The sequence below is a fragment of the Lipotes vexillifer genome, unplaced genomic scaffold, assembly GCF_000442215.2.
Source record: "Lipotes vexillifer unplaced genomic scaffold, Lipotes_vexillifer_v1.1 scaffold382, whole genome shotgun sequence".
NCBI lineage: Eukaryota > Metazoa > Chordata > Mammalia > Artiodactyla > Lipotidae > Lipotes > Lipotes vexillifer.
The window spans coordinates 6,127,023-6,145,589 of record NW_006780611.1 but is presented as its reverse complement, the minus strand read 5'-3'; the positions used below and the strand labels follow the sequence as shown (position 1 = coordinate 6,145,589).

At 50.6% G+C, this 18,567-nt stretch overlaps 1 protein-coding gene across 1 annotated transcript in view; it reads right to left on the bottom strand.

Moving 5' to 3' along the window:
- The window catches only part of SCUBE1 (signal peptide, CUB domain and EGF like domain containing 1), a 137,222-nt gene that overhangs the window by 117,648 nt on the left and 1,007 nt on the right, over positions 1 to 18,567 (bottom strand). The window contains exon 2 of the mRNA XM_007453933.1: positions 15,566 to 15,697. Within this exon, the coding sequence (XP_007453995.1) occupies positions 15,566 to 15,697 (132 nt within the window). The remainder of the gene's footprint in view (positions 1 to 15,565; positions 15,698 to 18,567) is intronic.

The following is an 18,567-nucleotide window of genomic DNA, read 5'->3' as shown; positions in this document are numbered from 1 at the left end:
AAAAAAAAAAAAAAAAAAAAAAAAAGAAGACGGCCTGATTCCACCTATGAGGGTGGAGCCTGATCAGTCTAACTCAGACAGTAGATGGCATAGCAACTGCTACGGGTCCCAGGGTGGGCACATGACTTAGGCTGGATCAGTCAGACCGAGGGGAAGGACTTTTATTCCATGCTTGGGCAGAATTCTCTCTCTCTCATGCTGTACCTCAGTATGCAGGTATCTACTCCTGAAACATATACCAGCTTATTTAATTTTCACAGCAACCCTCTGGAGTAGGTATTTTAACTCCATTTTATGGTTAAGCAAAGTAAAGGGCAGAGAGCTAATTGCTCAAGGTCACATAGTAAGTGGTAGGGCAAGGATCAAAACAAGTGTCTTTCAGTTTACAAAGCCCATGTCCTTTCTAGTAAGTTAGAATGTCCATGACATGCCAGGCATTGATAGGCAAAGCACTTTATATATGTTATTTCACTCTTGGCACATTTACCCTATGTACCAAGAAAGTGTAATCTAATCATCAAAACATCCATTCACACCTTCATCCTTCCACTTGCGCCACATCCATACACACACACACACACTTGTGTGTGCAACTACCCATCAACCCAAATAGCCAGCCAGTCAGTCATGCATCCACTCATCCAAACATCCATCCACCCACCCACTATCCATCCATCTAGTCACTCCAATAAGCTATTCATTCAGATACCCACCCCAACCATCCTTCCATTTGTCTATGCATGCTAAAATCTATCCATCTAAATATCCAGTCAGTTGACCATCCTTCCATTTATCCAATCACCTATTCCCCCATCCACTTATCCAGTCAAACATCCACCCATACAAACATGCATCCATCCATCTAAATATTCAGCCAGACATCCATCCTTCTATTCATCTAAGCATCTATTTATCTAAATACTTATCCATCTAAATGTCTAACCATCTATCCATCTAAATGTCTAACCATCTATCCATCTATTCATTGATCCAAACACCCACCCATCTATCCAAACACACACACACACACACACACCCCTACTTGTTCATCCATCTATCCAGCTAAACATTCACCCAACCATCCAACCAAACACCTATTCATCCATCCATCAGTGACTTCAAACATCCTCCATCTAAACAGCCTACAAAATACATACAAAAAGATTTTCAAAAAGAACAGATGTTAGGATGAAGAAAAAGAAATGAGGGTTGCAGAATAAGGGAAAGCTGGGGAATGTATGCAGAAATACATTTGGTAATTCCAGCACAATTACAAAAGGAAGGCCTCAAATATGACTTTGAGTTTCCTAGAAACCAAGGCAAGGAAGGAAACACGATCAGTTATAGAGTCACCACATCCATAAAATTCAATTGAACAAGCTGTTTTGAGGGTGATAAGGTCTGAGAAAATTGTCTTTCCCCAATTAGGATAATCATACACCCATATTTGCCTGGCATAGCTCCAGTTTATGCCTGTTGTCTGGGTATAATTTTTAACAGCAACATTTTAACTATCAAAATGATAAACTACTCGATCACCATACACAAAAGACATTATAAAGAGATTGCTGGAGAGTCCATAAAACAACTCTAGCCTTTTCCTTCCTTTGACTCCCCATAATGTAGGCCACAGTGGGTGCTGATGGGCTGAAGAGCGCAGGAACGTTTGCCGCTCACATTTCTTCCCTTAATCCAGTCCCAGAGAATTCCCCCAGATCTGAGCACCCCTTAGAATTATCGGTTCCTCTCCAGTCCCCAGGCCTGAAGTGCTCTCACAGGCTTCTGAGGCCAACCTGCTTTACCCACCCACCCAGCATCCATCCTGAATGGAGAACGTCTGCTCACAAACCAAACCTTCCCTGATTTTCTGTGTATGTGCCTTGAATTTTTGTTTTTTAAAATCATGTGAGCCTCCTCCTTTAATACATAAGAGATAAACACATAAACAAATCAACCAAAAAAAAAAAAATCCCTGCCAAAGCTAGTAGATTTATTATTGTAAAAAACATATCAAAGAGCCATCAGCCCCAGAGGAGGTCCTGCAGGCCTCCAAGATGCCCATCAGTCTCAGACCACTTAAAAAAAATTTTTTTTAATTGAAATATAGATGATTTACAATGTTGTATTAACATCTTCTGTACAACAAAGTGATTCAGTTTTATATATATATATATATATATATATTCTTTTTTAAAATATTCTTTTCCATTATGGTTTATCATAGGATACTGAATGTAGTTCTCTGAGCTATACAGTAGGATCTTGTTGTTTATCCATTCCATATACACTAGTTTACATCTGCTAACCTCTATCTCCTGCTCCATCCCTCCCCCAAACCCCGCCCCCTAGCAGCCACCAGTCTGTTCTCTATGTTGGACCACTTTTTAAGGACTGTTAAGGTCCGAGAATGAGGAACAGGCAGTTGGAGAGCGGAGAGGGTAAAGGAATGGAGGTGGGCAGAGCCAAGCTCTCTAGATATTTACTCTTTTTTTAAAGTTTGAAGTATAGCTGATTTACAATATTGTGTTAGTTTCAGCTGTACAGCAAAGTGATTGTTATATATTTTCAATTATTGGTTATAAAAGATATTGAATATAGTCCCCTGTGCTATATGGTAAAACCCTGTTGCATATCTAGTTTATGCTTAGTAGTTTGTATCTGTTAATCCCATACTCCTAATTTATTCCTCCCACACTCCTTTTCCCCTTTGATAACTATAAATTTGTTTTCTATGCATGTGAGTCTGCTTCTGCTCTGCATATAGAACCATTTGTATTATTTTTTGGATTCCACATGTAAGTGACATCATATAATATTTGTCTTTCTCTGTCTGACTCACTTCACTTAGTATGATATTCTCTAGGTCCATCCATGTTGCTGCAAATGGCATTATTTCATTCTTTTTTATGGCTGAGTAATATTCCATTGTGTGTGTGTGTGTGTGTGTGTGTGTGTGTGTGTGTGTGTATCTCACATCTTCTAAACCAACTGTCTGTTGACGGGTACCTGAGTTGTCTCCATGTCTTGGCTATTGTAAATAGTGCTGCTATGAACATTAGGGTGCATGTATCTTTTTGAATTAGAGTTTTCATCTTTTCTGGATATATGCCCAGGAGTGGGATTGCTAGATCATATAATAGCTCTATTTTTAGTTTTTTAAGGAACCTCCATACTGTTTTCCATAGTGGCTGCACCAACTTACATTCCTACCAACAGTGTAGGAGCGTCCCCTTTCTCCACACCCTCTCCAGCGTTTATTATTTTAGACTTTTTTGATGATGGCCATTCTGACTGGTGTGAGGTGCTACCTCATTGTGGTTTTGGTTTGCATTTCTGATAATTAGTGATCTTGAGCATCTTTTCATGTGCCTGTTGGCCATCTGTATGTCGTCTTTGGGGAAATGTCTATTTAGATCTTCTGCCCATTTTTTGATTGGGTATTTTGGTTTTTTGTTTTGTTTAGTTTTTTTGATACTGAGTTGTATGAGCTGTTTGTATATTTTGGAAATTAAGCCCTTGTTGGTCACATCATTTGCAAATATTTTCTCCCATTCCATACATTGTCTTTTCATTTTGTTTATGGTTTCCTTTGCTGTGTAAGAGCTTTTAAGTTGGATTAGGTCTCATTTGTTTATTTTTGCTTTTATTTCTTTTGCCTTGGGAGACTGATCTAGAGATTTACTCTTAAAGGACTGTTGTGAGTTGGATTGTGTCCCCCCAAAAGATGTGTTGATGTCCTAACCCTCAGTACTTGTGAATGTAACTTGATTTGGAAATAGGATCTTTGCAGTTGTAATCAAATTTTAGGTAAGGTTGCAGTGCAGTAGGGTGGGCCTAAACCAGTGTCTGGTGTTCTTATAAGAAGGAAATTTGGATATAGACGCACAGAGAGGATGTTAGGACAGAAAGGAGAAAACCATGTGAAAACACAGACATACAGAGGGAAGACGGCCACAGGACCATAGAAGCAGAGATCGGAGTGATGAAGCTGTGTGGAAAGCAGGTGTGACTGCTGATTCCATTTTACTGATGCCGAGAAACGAGGCCCAGCATGGCTGAGGACCTTGTCTTCAGGCCTCCAGCCAGGGGCTGCGTTCAGACGCAGGCTCTATTCCCGTTGGAGCCACATCCTCGGGGTGCATGAGATGAATACTTATAAAAAGTGCTTCATGCTCCAAAAAGTTATCAAGGAGAAAGGTGGGGAGGAGATGTCATGTGCATCATTGCTTTTATTTCCAAGGTCTGTTCTGTACCTGCTCTTGAGGTCGAGGGGCAGTGACAGAGATGGTTCATACCAGAGAAAGTGGGCAGGACAAAAAATCTGACCTGAATGCTAAGGATGAGAAGTCTCAACAGCTCGCCTTAAATATCCCTGCTCCTTCTCCAGCCTGGATTTTTTTTTTAAAATGAGAACTCAATTCCCAACAGAAAACAGCTTCCAACATCCAATAGAGCAGAGAAAAACAGCACGGGGAGCTGCTCATTATGGGATTTTAAAAGGTCAGGCAGTTCCACTTTTCCTATGGTAAAATGGCAGCAGGCACACGCGATCCCACAGCTGTGGTTATGTGCCAGCAACAGTGGTAAGGACTCGAGTGGGATGAGTGGGAAGAAAACTCGAGGGTTTTCTTCATTTAACTCAAAACTGATTCTTGCTGCCCCATAAAATATAGATCTACTCTGTAGTGCCTGTAAGAGATTCTACTACGAGTCAGAGATTCTTCTCATTTTAATACGACTTAGGGCATTTTAGTCCTAAAAACCAGACTCACCGGGAAGGTTCTCAAAATGAGGATTTTGAAAGCATCTCACTCTCCGCTCTCAGAGATCACTACCGAAGATATCTTCGCGTTTCCCCTTGAAATTGGCATTTTTCTCAAAATTCCTTGCATACAGTGGAGACCAAATGCTCTAACAAAGAAGTCTTCCCTGGCTGGGCGCTTGCATGTCTTCTCCTTTGTCTGGGGGCTTTAGGAAAAACCCTGCACTCCTTAGATCAGGCAACCATTCTGGGAGAGATGTATGGCTTAGGAAGTTGAGTCCTTATTGGTGAATAAATCTTAATCCAGTTTGTTGGCTAATTACATTCGTGGGAAGGTGGTTTCGCAGGGCCGCCTAGCAGGAAGGATTAAGCCTCCCCCCCCCCACCCCGCCGTTGCCGGTGGCACAGGGTTAAGCTCTGGGTTTGTAATGACTGAGTAATGAGACCCACTCTCGGTGGACCCCTGGCATCCATCGATCAGGTTTCCCTCCCCCCCCCCCCCCCCCCCGCCGTTGCCGGTGGCACAGGGTTAAGCTCTGGGTTTGTAATGACTGAGTAATGAGACCCACTCTCGGTGGACCCCTGGCATCCATCGATCAGGTTTCCCTTCTGCTGAGACAATGCCAGAAGTGGGCCCAGCAGTTAATTATGGGAAAGGTCAAAGGTCATGCAAAACCAACACAAATCTATATACTTTTTCATTCCTAACTGCACACAATGACCATGGCTCAGCCAGAGGGTGGGAAGGTCCTCCCCCCAGCCAACCCATGATCCAAGGTAACCGTGGGGTCTGAGCTGCTGGCTGACCTCTCCCAGTGGCCCGGACGGCTTCGGGCCTCCTCCACGCTTCTGCTTGTGCTGCCCGGAGTTCCTTCCCCTTCACAGACACCTACACCCTTCTGCAGACTGAGCCCCAGTATCAGCTCCTCCCTGAAGCTCTTGCAGATCCCCTGGCAGATGGGGCTCTTCCCCACCCTCTGGACGCCACAGCTCCTTGAATGGACACTATCGCTACTCTCACTTGCGATGTATGTGTCCCTCGAGGCTGTGAGTTCCATGGTGCACCGTGTCCTGTTCAGCTGCAGGCTCAGCAGTAGCACGGTGTCTCCTCAAAAGTCTGCTCGGCATTGAACGAATGAGTAGCCATCTTGATTGGAGCCTCCGTGGACGTGTGAGGCCGTACGCAGGCCCTTTGCTATGAGCACCCTGAGAAGTGGGTACCAGCATCTTTTTTTGACAGCAAGGGAAACCAAGGCTCATAGGTGTTACCTGCCCTGCCCAAGGTCACACAGCTAATACACGTGGAGCCAGGAAGTGAGCCAGGCTACCTGCCTTCGGAGGATGCCGTCTCAGTCACAAAGGGCCACGTTTTGTAGGATTCCATTTATATGAAGTCTCCAGAAAAGCCACAACTATTGAGACAGAAAGCAGATTAGTGGTTTCTGGGGACTGGGGGGCTGGGGAGTGATGGCTAAGGGGTACAGGGTTTCTTTCTGTTGTAATGAAAATGGTCTAAAGTTGATTTCGGTGATGGATACACAACTCTGTAAATACTGAATCAATACTTTAAGTGGGTGCATTGTATGGTATGTGGATCATATCTCAACACAGCTGTTTTTCTAAGTTACTGCTCTTGGCACTCTCATCCACAGTGCTGGCGAGTCTCTGGGGTGCATCTGCTGGGGTGCAGATGCTCACCTTGGACTGACCTCGAATGCCACCTGCCCAGCGCGGGCTCAAGGTGGGCTTTGTGGTTCCCAAGTAACAGGCAGGACTGGCCTAGCAAACCCAAAGGACCAGTTAATTACTCCTTTTCTCTCTCCAAAGCACCCTGGACCCTTCACTGGGGGCTGTCCCCAGGCTCCGACATCGGGCCTGGTGGGTACCGAAGCACCCTGGTTGGCAGAGAGCTCACCTATCCGAGTGTTCAAGATGGAAGTGAGGAGGGGCCCCAGGAGGCTGCTAGCCCAGAGCTGAGGCTCCCACCACTCTCCCACCAGTCAGAGGCATGGTCATTCTCTCACCCGCTGAGCAAACTGCAGGCTCAGAGGGGCTGTTCCACGGGCCCAACCCCCTTGGAACTCAACAAGGGGACCACTGAAAGTTGCCTGAAAGCCTGAGCTGCCACTTGGAACAGGCAAGCTGGGGTCCTAGAGCTCCACTGATGCGCCCCTGGATTTGCTGAAGGGGTAACCGAGCCCAGAGAGGGAAACGGCGGAGCTAACCTATCAGCAGGTCAAGGCCGACAGCAACTTGAACCAAGACTCCCAGCCCAGGCGTCTTCCCCTAACCTCACAGGCCGCCCTCTGTGCTCCAGCAGCAGGGGCCTGAGCTGCCCTGGTGCAGTTTGATTTCATTCTCTTTCTCTCCAAATCCCCAGTGGAGTTTCTCTCTGTCTAATGACAATAAGACCGGGAACAACTCCCCACCCCCGCCTTCTAATGACAGATGGCTAAACCCTTACTATAGGCCAAGTAGGAAGGGCTTAACTTCTCTCATCACAGAAAGAGAAACTGAGGCTCAGAGAGCTGAAGTGACTCGTGCAAGACTGCCCAGCTAGTAAGTGGCAAAGCCAAAACTGCAAGAAGCCAGGCAGGCTGGTTCCAGACTCCACCATCCTAACCTTGACACAATCACCTGAAGAATTCCCCACATCTCCGTGAACAGGGAGCCAGGGCCCACGGTCCTCGTGGAGGATCAAGCCACCTCCTCGACTTCTTCCCTCCTATACCAGCACCTTCCTCGTCCTGGCCCCTGGCCCTCAGCCCAGACCCTGGCCACGAGGAGCTGCCAGCCTAGAGGGGGAGGGTGACCCAGAGACAGATGAGCATCTCACGCGGGGACACCCTTGCTGCCAGCGCTCCGGCTGGGCCGGGCCTGCCTTTGGGGCTGTCAGTGGGAAGGGACAGGCGGTTCACAGTCCAGCTGGAGCCCACCCGGAACCGCTACAGACTTAGCCCGCACTGTGCACCACCATGGCAAGGTGCACACTGAAGACAGAGCTGCCCGCTGCAGGGGTCCAAAGGGGCCTGGGATATCCTGGCCCCAGCCCTGAACTCTGCAGTCAGCACACTAAGGCCCAAGAGGTCCACAGACCTGCCCAAGGTCACACAGGTTGGCACCCAGGCCTCCACGGACCTACACCCAGCTCTACTCCCCTCGACTCAAGGGGCAGGAGGCCCAGACAGAGGCAGGGTGGCTCCAGGAGAGAGGGTGCATCTTGGAGCCCACGGAGGGAGCGGGGCTGAGCCACAGCAGCAGCCGTAATTAACAGGCCAGAAGTCCAAGCAGGCCAGATGGGATTTTACACTCTCTCTTCCCAGGGGCTGCAGCCCTGGCGCATCTGGAGGACCCCCTCCAAGTACCCTCCGAGACCCCCTGACCTTGCCTGCACGCACAAGCCCTCTGGCACTCTGTCTCAAGGCCTTTGGGGAAGGCTGCCATCCACTTCAGTAGCATTCAAAGGCCAACAGGCCCGTGGTTTATTTTCTTAGAAATAATGGTTTTTTCTGGTTAGCATTCCTCCAGTGGAAAAACAAATCCAGCCACTGTAACAAGAAGCGGCCAAGAGGAAGCTAGAGGGCCTGGAGGAAGGGGCCGAGAGAGGCCTGCTGCCTGGGGAGCTTGGAGACGAGGGGAGGGGGTGGGGGCAGAGGCCCTCTAACCCTAGGAGAAATGGGGATTTGGAGAAGAAAGAAAGCTCGATGCGCAGCCCCTGGTGCTGTCTTCAACGCACTCTCACATATGGCGAGGTGGCTTTCCCTCCCCCAACCCCACTGCAACGCACATTCTGTGAGGCAGGTGCCATTGCTCCCGTTTGATGGGTAAGGAACCAGGTCTCAGTAAGGTTAAGTCACTTGCTGGACTTACTGAGTCGGCAAGGACAAAAACAGGCCTCTGCATCCTTGCTACAGACACTCCTGTGGAGCATCAGAGCTGGAAGGAACATCAGAGACCCGCTCTGCTTTCCTAACTTAGCCCAGATGACACCTCTCCAGGGAGCACTCTCAAACTCCCCCCTCCCCAGGCAGAGATATGCGCCCTCTCTCGCCCTCACCCCCACTGAGTCTGGTCTGTATCTCCATTGCTGTACTTTCCACGCGCTGTTATGATCACATCTTTCCCAATCTGTCTCTCCCCTAACCAGGGAGGTCAGGAAAATGTCTTGGCCCCAGCACCAAGCTTGGCACAGAGTAGGTACTCAGTGAACATTCTTGACACTAAACTGTATCTAGTCCAGTGGACACATTTTACACACGGGCAAACTGAGGCTGAGGGAGCCAAACACCTCCAATGCTTAAACGCCAACGATTCGAGCTTTCAATTTTTCCTCCCAGAAATGGACGTGGACTCCAAGAAGCCTAAACTCTGCAGCAGATCTGGGACCAGTTGTAAGCAGCGCTGCCTAATTGCTAGCTGACAGCAATTTGGAATTTTAAGTCACATCCAATTTCTTCCTGCCGGCTGGTCTGCTGGACTTGAGCGCTTTCATCTTCAGCAGGGCACACATTAGTATGTGCATAGTCGCACGTTTTAAGACTTGAAGAAAAATTTCCCCTCCTCCCGGCTCCCAGCCCACCTCCTACTGCCCTTTCCTGGACTCCCAGGAAGCAGAATTTTATCTGGAGTCTCAATAAAGTGTGTAATAATGATGATGAAAATGACTGGATAAGGTCATAGACATTATTCTCTCAGAAGGCCAGTTGGTCTTAAGATTTTTTTTCTGATGTTAAACTAAATGGATCACTGTATGCGTTACTAGGAGTTTTGTTAAAACACTTAATAGCATGCCCTGTAATCTACCTAACTTCAGTGACTGACAAGTAGACCCCGGGGATATAAAATTCAGGAAGTGACTATTTACATTCATTACATACATGCTAATTTTGTGATCTCTGATGCCCAGAAGGTTGTCATTTTTTTCCTTTTCAGAAAAAAGGGGAAATCGTAATATATTTGATATACTGTGGCCAAAACAAAAAGTTACTTCCCTCAAGAGTTTTCATTATAACATTTTGGAAAAGGCCCGAGTTGGAACATGCAAGTGGAATAAACCACTTGAATAAATGGTCTAAAAAATTAAGTACACATAGAAGGGGTGATGTGCACTGCTGGTTCAGACTAAACAGTGATTATCAAGAGGGTCTCAGTTATTTAAACAAGCCATATGAGGGTGGTTTTCTCCACGTTTGGGGTCTGGTCCTGATTATAACTGAGAGCTTTTAATTAAGATTAGTAAGACCCAATTCAGGCTATAATTTGGTCCTTTTCCTTAGCGAATGTCTATGAAAACAAAGCAATTAAGGTTAAATGAGTTGAAGCATTTAAGGGGGATGAAATGCCCCTTCCTTGTCCCCGGTCTGCCCCCTCAGCAGAAATAGTACACACAGGACCAACTAATTCAGACCAGGAGCTGGCCCTGGCGGCCCCCTAAAGGCCCATATGCACAAGGCGCCTGGTGAGGGGGGATACAGCAGCTTAGCTACATGAAGAGGGATGGGGAAACAGAATGTGCAAAGGGCCTGGGGTAGGAAGGAGCTGGCAAGTTTGAGGAGCTAGATAAAGACAGTGATGCTGGGGTGTGGTTAGAGAGGAAAGGATAGAGAATGACAGCAGTTCAAAGTGGTTAGCTGAGGGGGTATCTCCCAGCTATCAGGGCTCATAGGGCCTGGCTCAGATGAGCTGATGGCAGTGAGGGGAGGTGTGAAAGGGTCTCCCCAGCCCCCTCTAGCTAAGGAACTCCTCCCACTGCATTCAAACAGGCTTATGGGGGCCTGGACCACTGCTGGGACCCCACCGCTGACCTGGGTTGGAATCCAGGCCCTGCTGTCTCTCAGCTGGGTGACGTGGTTAGAGACTGACCTCCCTGGGCCCAATTTCCTCAACCTAATTCTGCCACTGGTCCCCACCAGATAACCTTGGACTAATCTTTTCCCCTCTCAGGCCTCAGCTTCCTCATCTATAGAACCTTCAAAGTTTGGGAGGCTTGGACTTCCCTGGTGGCACAGTGGTTAAGAATCTGCCTGCCAATGAAGGGGACACGGGTTCGAGCCCTGGTCCAGGAAGATCCCACATACCACGGAGCAACAAAGCCTGTGCGCCACAACTACTAAGCCTGTGCTCTAGAGCCCACAAGCCACAACTACAGAGTCCTCGTGCCACAACTACTGAAGCCCACACGCCTAGAGCCTGTGCTCCGCAACAAGAGAAGCCACCACAGTGAGAAGCCCCCGCATCACAACGAAGAGTAGCCCTGGGTCGCTGCAACTAGAGAAAGCCCGCGCGCAGCAACTAAGACCCAACACCGCCAAAGATAAAATTAATTAATTAATTAAAAACAAAACAAAAAGCCCCACAAAGCTTGGGAGGCTCTGGGAGGCCTTTCCTGATATCCCAGAGATTGATAAGGGTCATTCACTGCCCACCAACACCAGCTCTGGGCCCAACCCTGAGTGAAGTCACATAGGTCACCACAACCCAGTGTGACAGGAGCTCTGAAGGAAGGATGCTCACAGGTGACAGCTGACCTGTCTGGGGCATCAGGGAAGGCTTCCTGGAGGAGGTGACCGCTGGGACTCATCCATCCACCCTTTCACCCAACAGAGGTCTTCTAAGCCCTGTGCCAGGCCTGGTGCTGGGTTCTAGGGGTCAGAGCTGACAGACCCTGCCTCGGAGAAGACAACACATCGGAAACATCAACGTAGTGTGACGTGGGCTAAACGAGGGCTGTATGGGCCTGGGGAGGGCAACAAACGGGGCGGTCATCTGTAAAACCCGGGGGCTGCCCTGGAGGTCCCGTAGCGTTCACTCCAGCTCTGCACATCCATGAGTTTACCTCAAGCAACTTCAGATCCTGTCGAAATGCAGATCATCAAGAAAACACTGATTTATTCTCAGCTTTGCTCAGGGTCTTTCCCAATGTCTGAGGCACCTCACTCTGGCTACAGCAAGCCCCCTGCCAGCGTTAAGCTGACCACATGTGGCCCCAGGCTGCTCCCTGGACACACAGTGGCTGCACACGTGGAAGCCCCATCATCACCATCACACGTGAACTGGCCACATGGCAAGATGGCCTTGAAGGCGTGTGAGAAACCGTCCCCGGAAGGGGGTTCCGGCTGCTTCAGGTGCCAGGTTTGCTAAAGGGTTTTCCTCAAGCAGCAGGAGTTTCAAGGCAACACAGTGAAGGGTACGAAAGGCTCACTCAGTCCCACATGGCGGGGCCATAGGCTGATTTCATCCTGGGGAGAGCTAGGGAGGCTGTGGAAGCCACATTCTCTGGACCTGCTTTGCTGAGAATCTGTCCTCTGTGTTTACCATGGTAAACAGCAAAGTCTATCAGATCTCTAGGACAAGGCAACACATTTCCCCCCAGACTCCAACCCCAGGCTCTGCAAAACCCACACCAGCTCAGGACCTGCAGATAAAGGGGCCCAGGGAGGGAAAGCAGGTTTCATCTAAAGTAGAAATGGCTGTCTGGAGGGTCTGGTGATTGATTATTGATGTCTGCTATGGGAGAAGGTGGCAGCATAGTATTTGCCAATCCTGGAGTAGGGTTAGTAGAACAAAGGAAAACCTTCTGTCACTCGTATCTTTTATTGCACATTCTTGGTAAATGGTCATCTGTGAATGGCACACACGGCTGTATGTCTCTGTGGTGATACGGATATATGCATATGGTTTATCCGAATAGTCAATGAACCAGAACACCCCATTTCCCAGCTGGGAGTTGTTGGAAAGACAAGGCTTCAACCCTTTCATATATTGGACAACATTGTGATCATCGATATCATCAACAACTTCATCTTCATCATCAATATCACCATCATCAGCGTCATCACTGTTAACATCACCGTTAGTACCACCGTCACCGCCATCATCATCACGGTACCAGCAGCTAATGCTTATTTGGTGTGTCCTCTGTGTCAGGCTCTGTTCACATGCTTTAGATACATTAATTCACTTAATTCTCACACCATCTTTATGAGGTGGGACTATTATTATCTCTATTTCACAAATAAACAAAAGACGGTCTAGTAACTTGCCCAGGCTACACAGGCAGGATTTAAACCCAAGCAGTCTGGCTCCAAAGGCCACGCTTTAACCACTATGTTCAACTGAATACTGACCGTTCATTCCCTCTTCTCAGAACAGAGAGCCCCAGATAGCAATAATTGTGTGCAGAAATGGCAGTGTGGAGAAACGGGCCCACCAAACTTGGGCTCTAGTCCCACCCAACTCAGACAGGACCCCTGCCTTCTCAGGCCTCCATTTCTCCACCTGTGAGCCAGGAAGTGAACACCTGGATGATCCCCAAGGCCCTTTAGGCAACTACTGCCCAGGGCCTGCAAGCCTCTCCAGATTCCATAGCCTCCAGAAATCTCTGCAAGGTCCTCCTGGGGAAGCCAGCAGGGGTCTGATGGCCCACGGGTGAGCACTCCAGCAGGCTCCACCGGTTCTGACTGATGACTGTAGGTGGGTCCCCCAGCATGAGAAAACCTCAGTGCAAGTGGGACAGTGTCCACTCAGGTCCCCAGAACGCACAGCAGCGCTCATTCACAGAGCGCTTCGGGAGCAAGTGGCCAAACGGCCCCTCCTTCGGCGCCTGACGGTTGCTCTCCAGGCTGTTCACACGGCAGCTCAACAGCTGCCGAATTACCGCCCGTACAATCCTCACCTGTTCTTTAAGAATTTCCACTGACACATAATTTCAGCTCATGCACCCCAACTAGGCTTGAAGGTCCTTTAGGGGAGGGACCAGGTTGCACCATAACTATCACCTCTGAGGTATACAGCAGTGGGCGATTTTCAAAGGTCTTCACCATACATGATGTCATTTGAGCCTAAAACCACTGTGAGAGGTGATAAGAAGAGATGATGATGATGATGACAATGCACGTAATGGTACCTTCCCCTGTATGCTGAGCACGTACTGTATACTGAGTACCTACTGTGAGCCAGGCACTGAGGCTGGCAGGGCCCTGGTATGCTACACAGTGTGCTATTCAATCTGCAGGATGCTCTGAAGACTCATTAGGAACTAGCCAGGGCATAAAGGGAGGGAAAGGAGCTCGCAGAAGGGGGAAAACCTGAGCTGGGTCTCAGAAACACGGACTGGCCTGGTATATATACGTGTGGCCAGGGCACAGGGCCTCCTGTGCTTCAGGAAGTGAGGGCAGAGGCCAGAGCCAGGCTGGAGAGACAGGGCTCCTGGCAGTTCCTGAAGCACATTCACAAGCCTCATTCTCTTTTTTCCTCACACTGAGGACATCAGGCCCCCGGAGCCAGTGAGTGTGACCCCCAACCTGGGCTCAAGCAGACTGGAAAGCTGGAGCTGGACTCTGCAGGACTTCCAGGCAACAGGTAGGACACAAAGCATGGGCATCCTGGGCAGGGGACAGCAGGAGGCGACCTAAGGAGCTGGGCTGGAGAAGGAACAGGCTGGGTCAGTGGCTTAAACTGGAAGAGATGGGGGTCACCCTGGGCCCTCCCTGGCCAGAGGGCAGAGCAGAAGGTCAGAAAACAGTTGCACAGAGCCTCACATGTGTCAGTTGGAACCACCAAGCTAACGTCCAGGCCCTGCCAGCAGCCAGCTTGCTCTATCTGCCTCCAGCCTGGCCTCTTTCCAGAGGTCCGTGGGTAGGCGTCAGCTCCCCGCTCCGGCTTCTGGGCCCTAAGCAAGGCCATGGATGTGGCCAAACCAGGCACGATCCAGGATAGTGTCATCTGTCCAGCACTCAGCCTTAAGCAGATGCCAAACAAATGAGATGGATAAATGTCAGCATCCCAAGGAGGCAGAGCCGCATCTCCTACAAAACCCAGCTCCTGTAAAGCTTTGTACAGAAGGAAGAGGCACCCACCTTGTTCTCAGGTGCCACTTTCCTAACACAAATCTCACACTTTGAAAAAGGAAGCTGGCAGGGCTCAGAGAGAAGACAAGGAGATGCGAGAGAGCCTTGGGTGGGAATTAAGAGACCTGGGTTGGAGTACTGGCCATGCCACTGTGAAACGTGGGCACCCTGTAGAAGAGGCTTCTCCAATCTGAGCCTCAGTTTTCCTCATCTGTGAAGTGGGGGCAGACAGGGAAGATATGGATCCTGATTCGCACCCAGGGGTGCACAGCAGTCATGTAGAGAGCTGTCTCCAGCCCTCCAATGCTGGGCCCTGCCCCAGACCCTCGGAGGCAGAATGACCACACAGACCCTCCTGGACAAATGTTCCCAAAGGTTCTGTCCGGCTTGGAAAGTCCTGGCTCCAAAGACAGCTGAGGCTGCTCTTCCCTCCAACCTTCAGCCTGCTAGGGAGGAGGTTTCGAAGGCCACACGGTCAAACCAGCACCCCAGGTGCGGGGAAGGAAGGCTGGACAGACCGACGGACACCACACAGCCACCAGTCTCTGCCCAAGCTCTCATCCTCAAGACAGAAGACCTGAGCCAGCCCCACAGACGCTGTGGCTGCTATGGCGCAGCTCCCTCAGGGAAGCTACACAGGGTACACGGGTAGCTCCAGATTTGAAAGTAGGGGCCTTGGTGGGGTCACCCCAGGCCTTTCCCCCACACACATGCAGTCAGGGACAGATGGACAAATATATCAGTCAGTGCTCCATTTCAATTTCTTTAAAAAAAAAAACAAACCCAAAGTTTCAAACCCAGGGAGAGTTAAGCGCCCCATGACTCCAAGTATCTCCTCCACGGAAGCAGCACAGGTGCCTGGGGAAGCCCGCAGCCTCCCTCCCAAGGCTGACAGAGGCCGCCTGCCATGACTGTGGCGCCCACGGGCCTGGCTGGAGGGCTGGGCTGGGCTCACCTTCACACTGCCTGCCTTCCCCCTTGTAGCCTGGCTTGCAGAGGCATTTGTAGGACTTGGGCGTGTTCTGGCAGATGGCATCGATGTGGCAGTCGTCTGTGCCCTCCGAGCATTCGTCCACGTCGACGGCCCCTGCTGGAGGAGGAACCACGAGTGAGGTGCGGCCTGAAGAAGTGGGCAGCTAGCGCGGGGCAGGGAGTTCCTTCTGTCTCTCGCCCTTCCATCGATCACCGGGGTAATTAACAGTAACAGCCATCATATGACCACCTGGTGTGACAGGCGGTGACTGGTAGCATCTTTGGGGTGGCTACTCTGTGCCAGGCACAACGTTACCCAAATGCCGGGTCTCATTTATTGTCACAACAATTCCAGTAAGTAGAGCTATTCTTCCCACTAAAAAGATGAGAAAACGGAGGCTTAGGAACAGAGCGAGGAAAAGCCTCTCTGTATGTCTTGCTCTCCTCACAAAGCATCTCTCCATCCCTCCTCCACTCTCCTTATTCTAGAATTTAGAGCCAGAAGCGTCCTTGGAGGAATTTAAATCCATCCCCTTTGGGTTACAGATGGGGAAACGGAGGCTAGCTTGGTGCACTGAGCAGAGGCCACGAAGCAGAGGCCAGCAGGCCCATGAAGGAGATCTGAACATGGGCCCCACCCAGCCCCTAGGCTGTGGAAATAAAGGATTCTTCACCTGGCCTCCACAGACCCATACCCTCGACGGGGCCAACCGGCCTCATGGACGGTTCCGGTCTGCCCAGCCTCCCCGCCTCGGAAATCTAGGCTCAGTCCTGGTTCTCATATTCCAACTTCCAAACCCAAGTTAAAGTTCGGTTGTGAGGGTTCCTGGCACTCCCCACCTCCTGTCTGCAACACACCCGTATACACCTTCAGTCGGAACAGCTGTTGAGCAAATAACGTAGAATAGATTCTGTGTATCTGTGTATACACCTCCCCCCGCCCCCCAGCTCAGACAGGGAGAGGACCCTCAGAGCACAGAACAGCACAGCCAGAAAACCGTAGCTGTAATCTAGGTTCATTCCTCGGGTTATAAATGAGGAAACTGAGGCCCAGAGAAGTCTGTTGCAGGTCGGTAGCTCATCAGGAGCAGAGCCTGGACTCCGCCTCAGGGAAGCAGGTCCAGAGCTTTGCTACATGTCGTGTTGCTTCCAGCCAGCCAAGAATAGAATACAGATGGATGACAGACAGACAGAAGGACCCAGAGGGGAGCACAAGGAACTCTCAGTAGCCACCCCGAGGGTAGTCCCCCACGGGCAAGCCTGGGGAAGTCCTGGAATGTCCCCCTCTCTTCACGCCTCTGGCCACATCCTAGCCTGTCTGGCCCTCAAGGCTGTCCACTCTGAATTACTCCCCTGAATAGCATCTGGGTTCTAAATCTGCATGGGGGCCTCTGTGAGAGAACCACTGCCCCCGGCCCAGGACTCTTCCTCCCATGCCCTAGTCCCCAAGGCCCCAGTCTGCCCCTAAAGGAAGAGAGGCATCAAAAAGAAACACAATAGAATCACCTCCCTGCATGCTCGCGCGCGCACATACACACACACGCACACACACACACACACACACATGCACAGGGTGGCATCCCTTCTCAGGGTGGTTCTACCTGCTCAGGTGAGCAGCCCATCCCCTACAGCTGCCCAGAGGAAGGTGGAACGGGGGCCACGAGGCAGTCTGTGTAGGAGACCAGAGCCAGCCATCAGGTGGCCAGGGGCCAGCAGGAACATTGGGCCAGCAGAACATCCGCCTCTGGAGAAGTGACCACAGAGGGACCCCCGAGAGGGGTGGCACAGCCTCAAGGGCAGGAAGCCAGAGGCCAGAGAGGGTCAGTGTGCACCCTTCTAGGGGGAGAGGACTGGGGCCGCTTCTGAGACCACCAGCTGGGGCAATGGATCACAGATACAGCTCTTCCCACTTCCCAAGGGTCAGTGCACGGTGATGGGGGAGGTAAACTGCCTGCGGCTCTGGAGTCCCTTGTGCCCCCAGTCTCACACGTAGGTACGTGTCTTCGTGGGATGGAAATGGATGGATGTTAGCCAAGAGGCAGTGGGGGCAACCTCCCAACACACCTTTTAAACATGTCTTTCGGTGGGTGCTGGGGAGAGGGCACGCGAGTTTGAGGACAGAGGGAGAGGAAACACAGGCCATGGGTTCTTGCAGGTTCCCTGGCCACAGTCCTGGCCTGGACAACCCAGCCCAGTCCTCCCATCACAGGTGCTTGTTTGACATTAGTGGTTTCATAGCACCATGGGGTGGGGCTGGGGCTGGGGAGTGCAGACAGACACAGCGGAGAGACTAAGAGAGAGGGAGACAGGTGCATACAGGAACAATCAAACGGGGCTGAGGGACCTCAAAGCCCAGGAGAGACACCCACAGACATATGGGGGTGTGGCAGTAGGGCCCAGTTTCCCTTGGGGCCACAGGAAAGACAGCTCGGCTCCAATTGTGGAATAGTTTAAATGGCCCGGCATCCTCACTCAGGGAGTAACTCCCAGGAATAGACTTCCTGCCACCAAACACAGACCTCAGGGAGCCCCACGCAGCAGCCAGGGAAGCTCAGAGAAGCCAGGGAGAGCACAGCAGGGTCTCTCCCCTCCCTCCAAGGAGGGAAAGGAAGGAAGCTCCTCCATGGCACAGGGTCAGATGTGGGAGGAGAGAATATGTCTTCAGCTTTGCGGGACAGCCCCTTCCAGACACCCGAGAGAGCAGGAGGGGAAGGGGTGGAGTGCGGGGGTCTGTGCGAAATCCGTGGGGAACTCCCACCTCGCCTCTGCTGCCTGCCCCAACCATGCCCGATGCCTGATGCTCGATGCTGGTTCCCTTCTCCTGTGTCTCCTGCCTCTCTCTCCTGGACCCCCTCACCGTGTCCGATGTCTGGGCTCCCCTCCCTCTGGTTCCCATGCATCTCCTTTCATCTGTGTCTTCCCTCAGCCCTCCCCCTCCTGTCTGTCCATCTGTCCATGGCTTTCCAGCCATCCCCATCCTCCTCT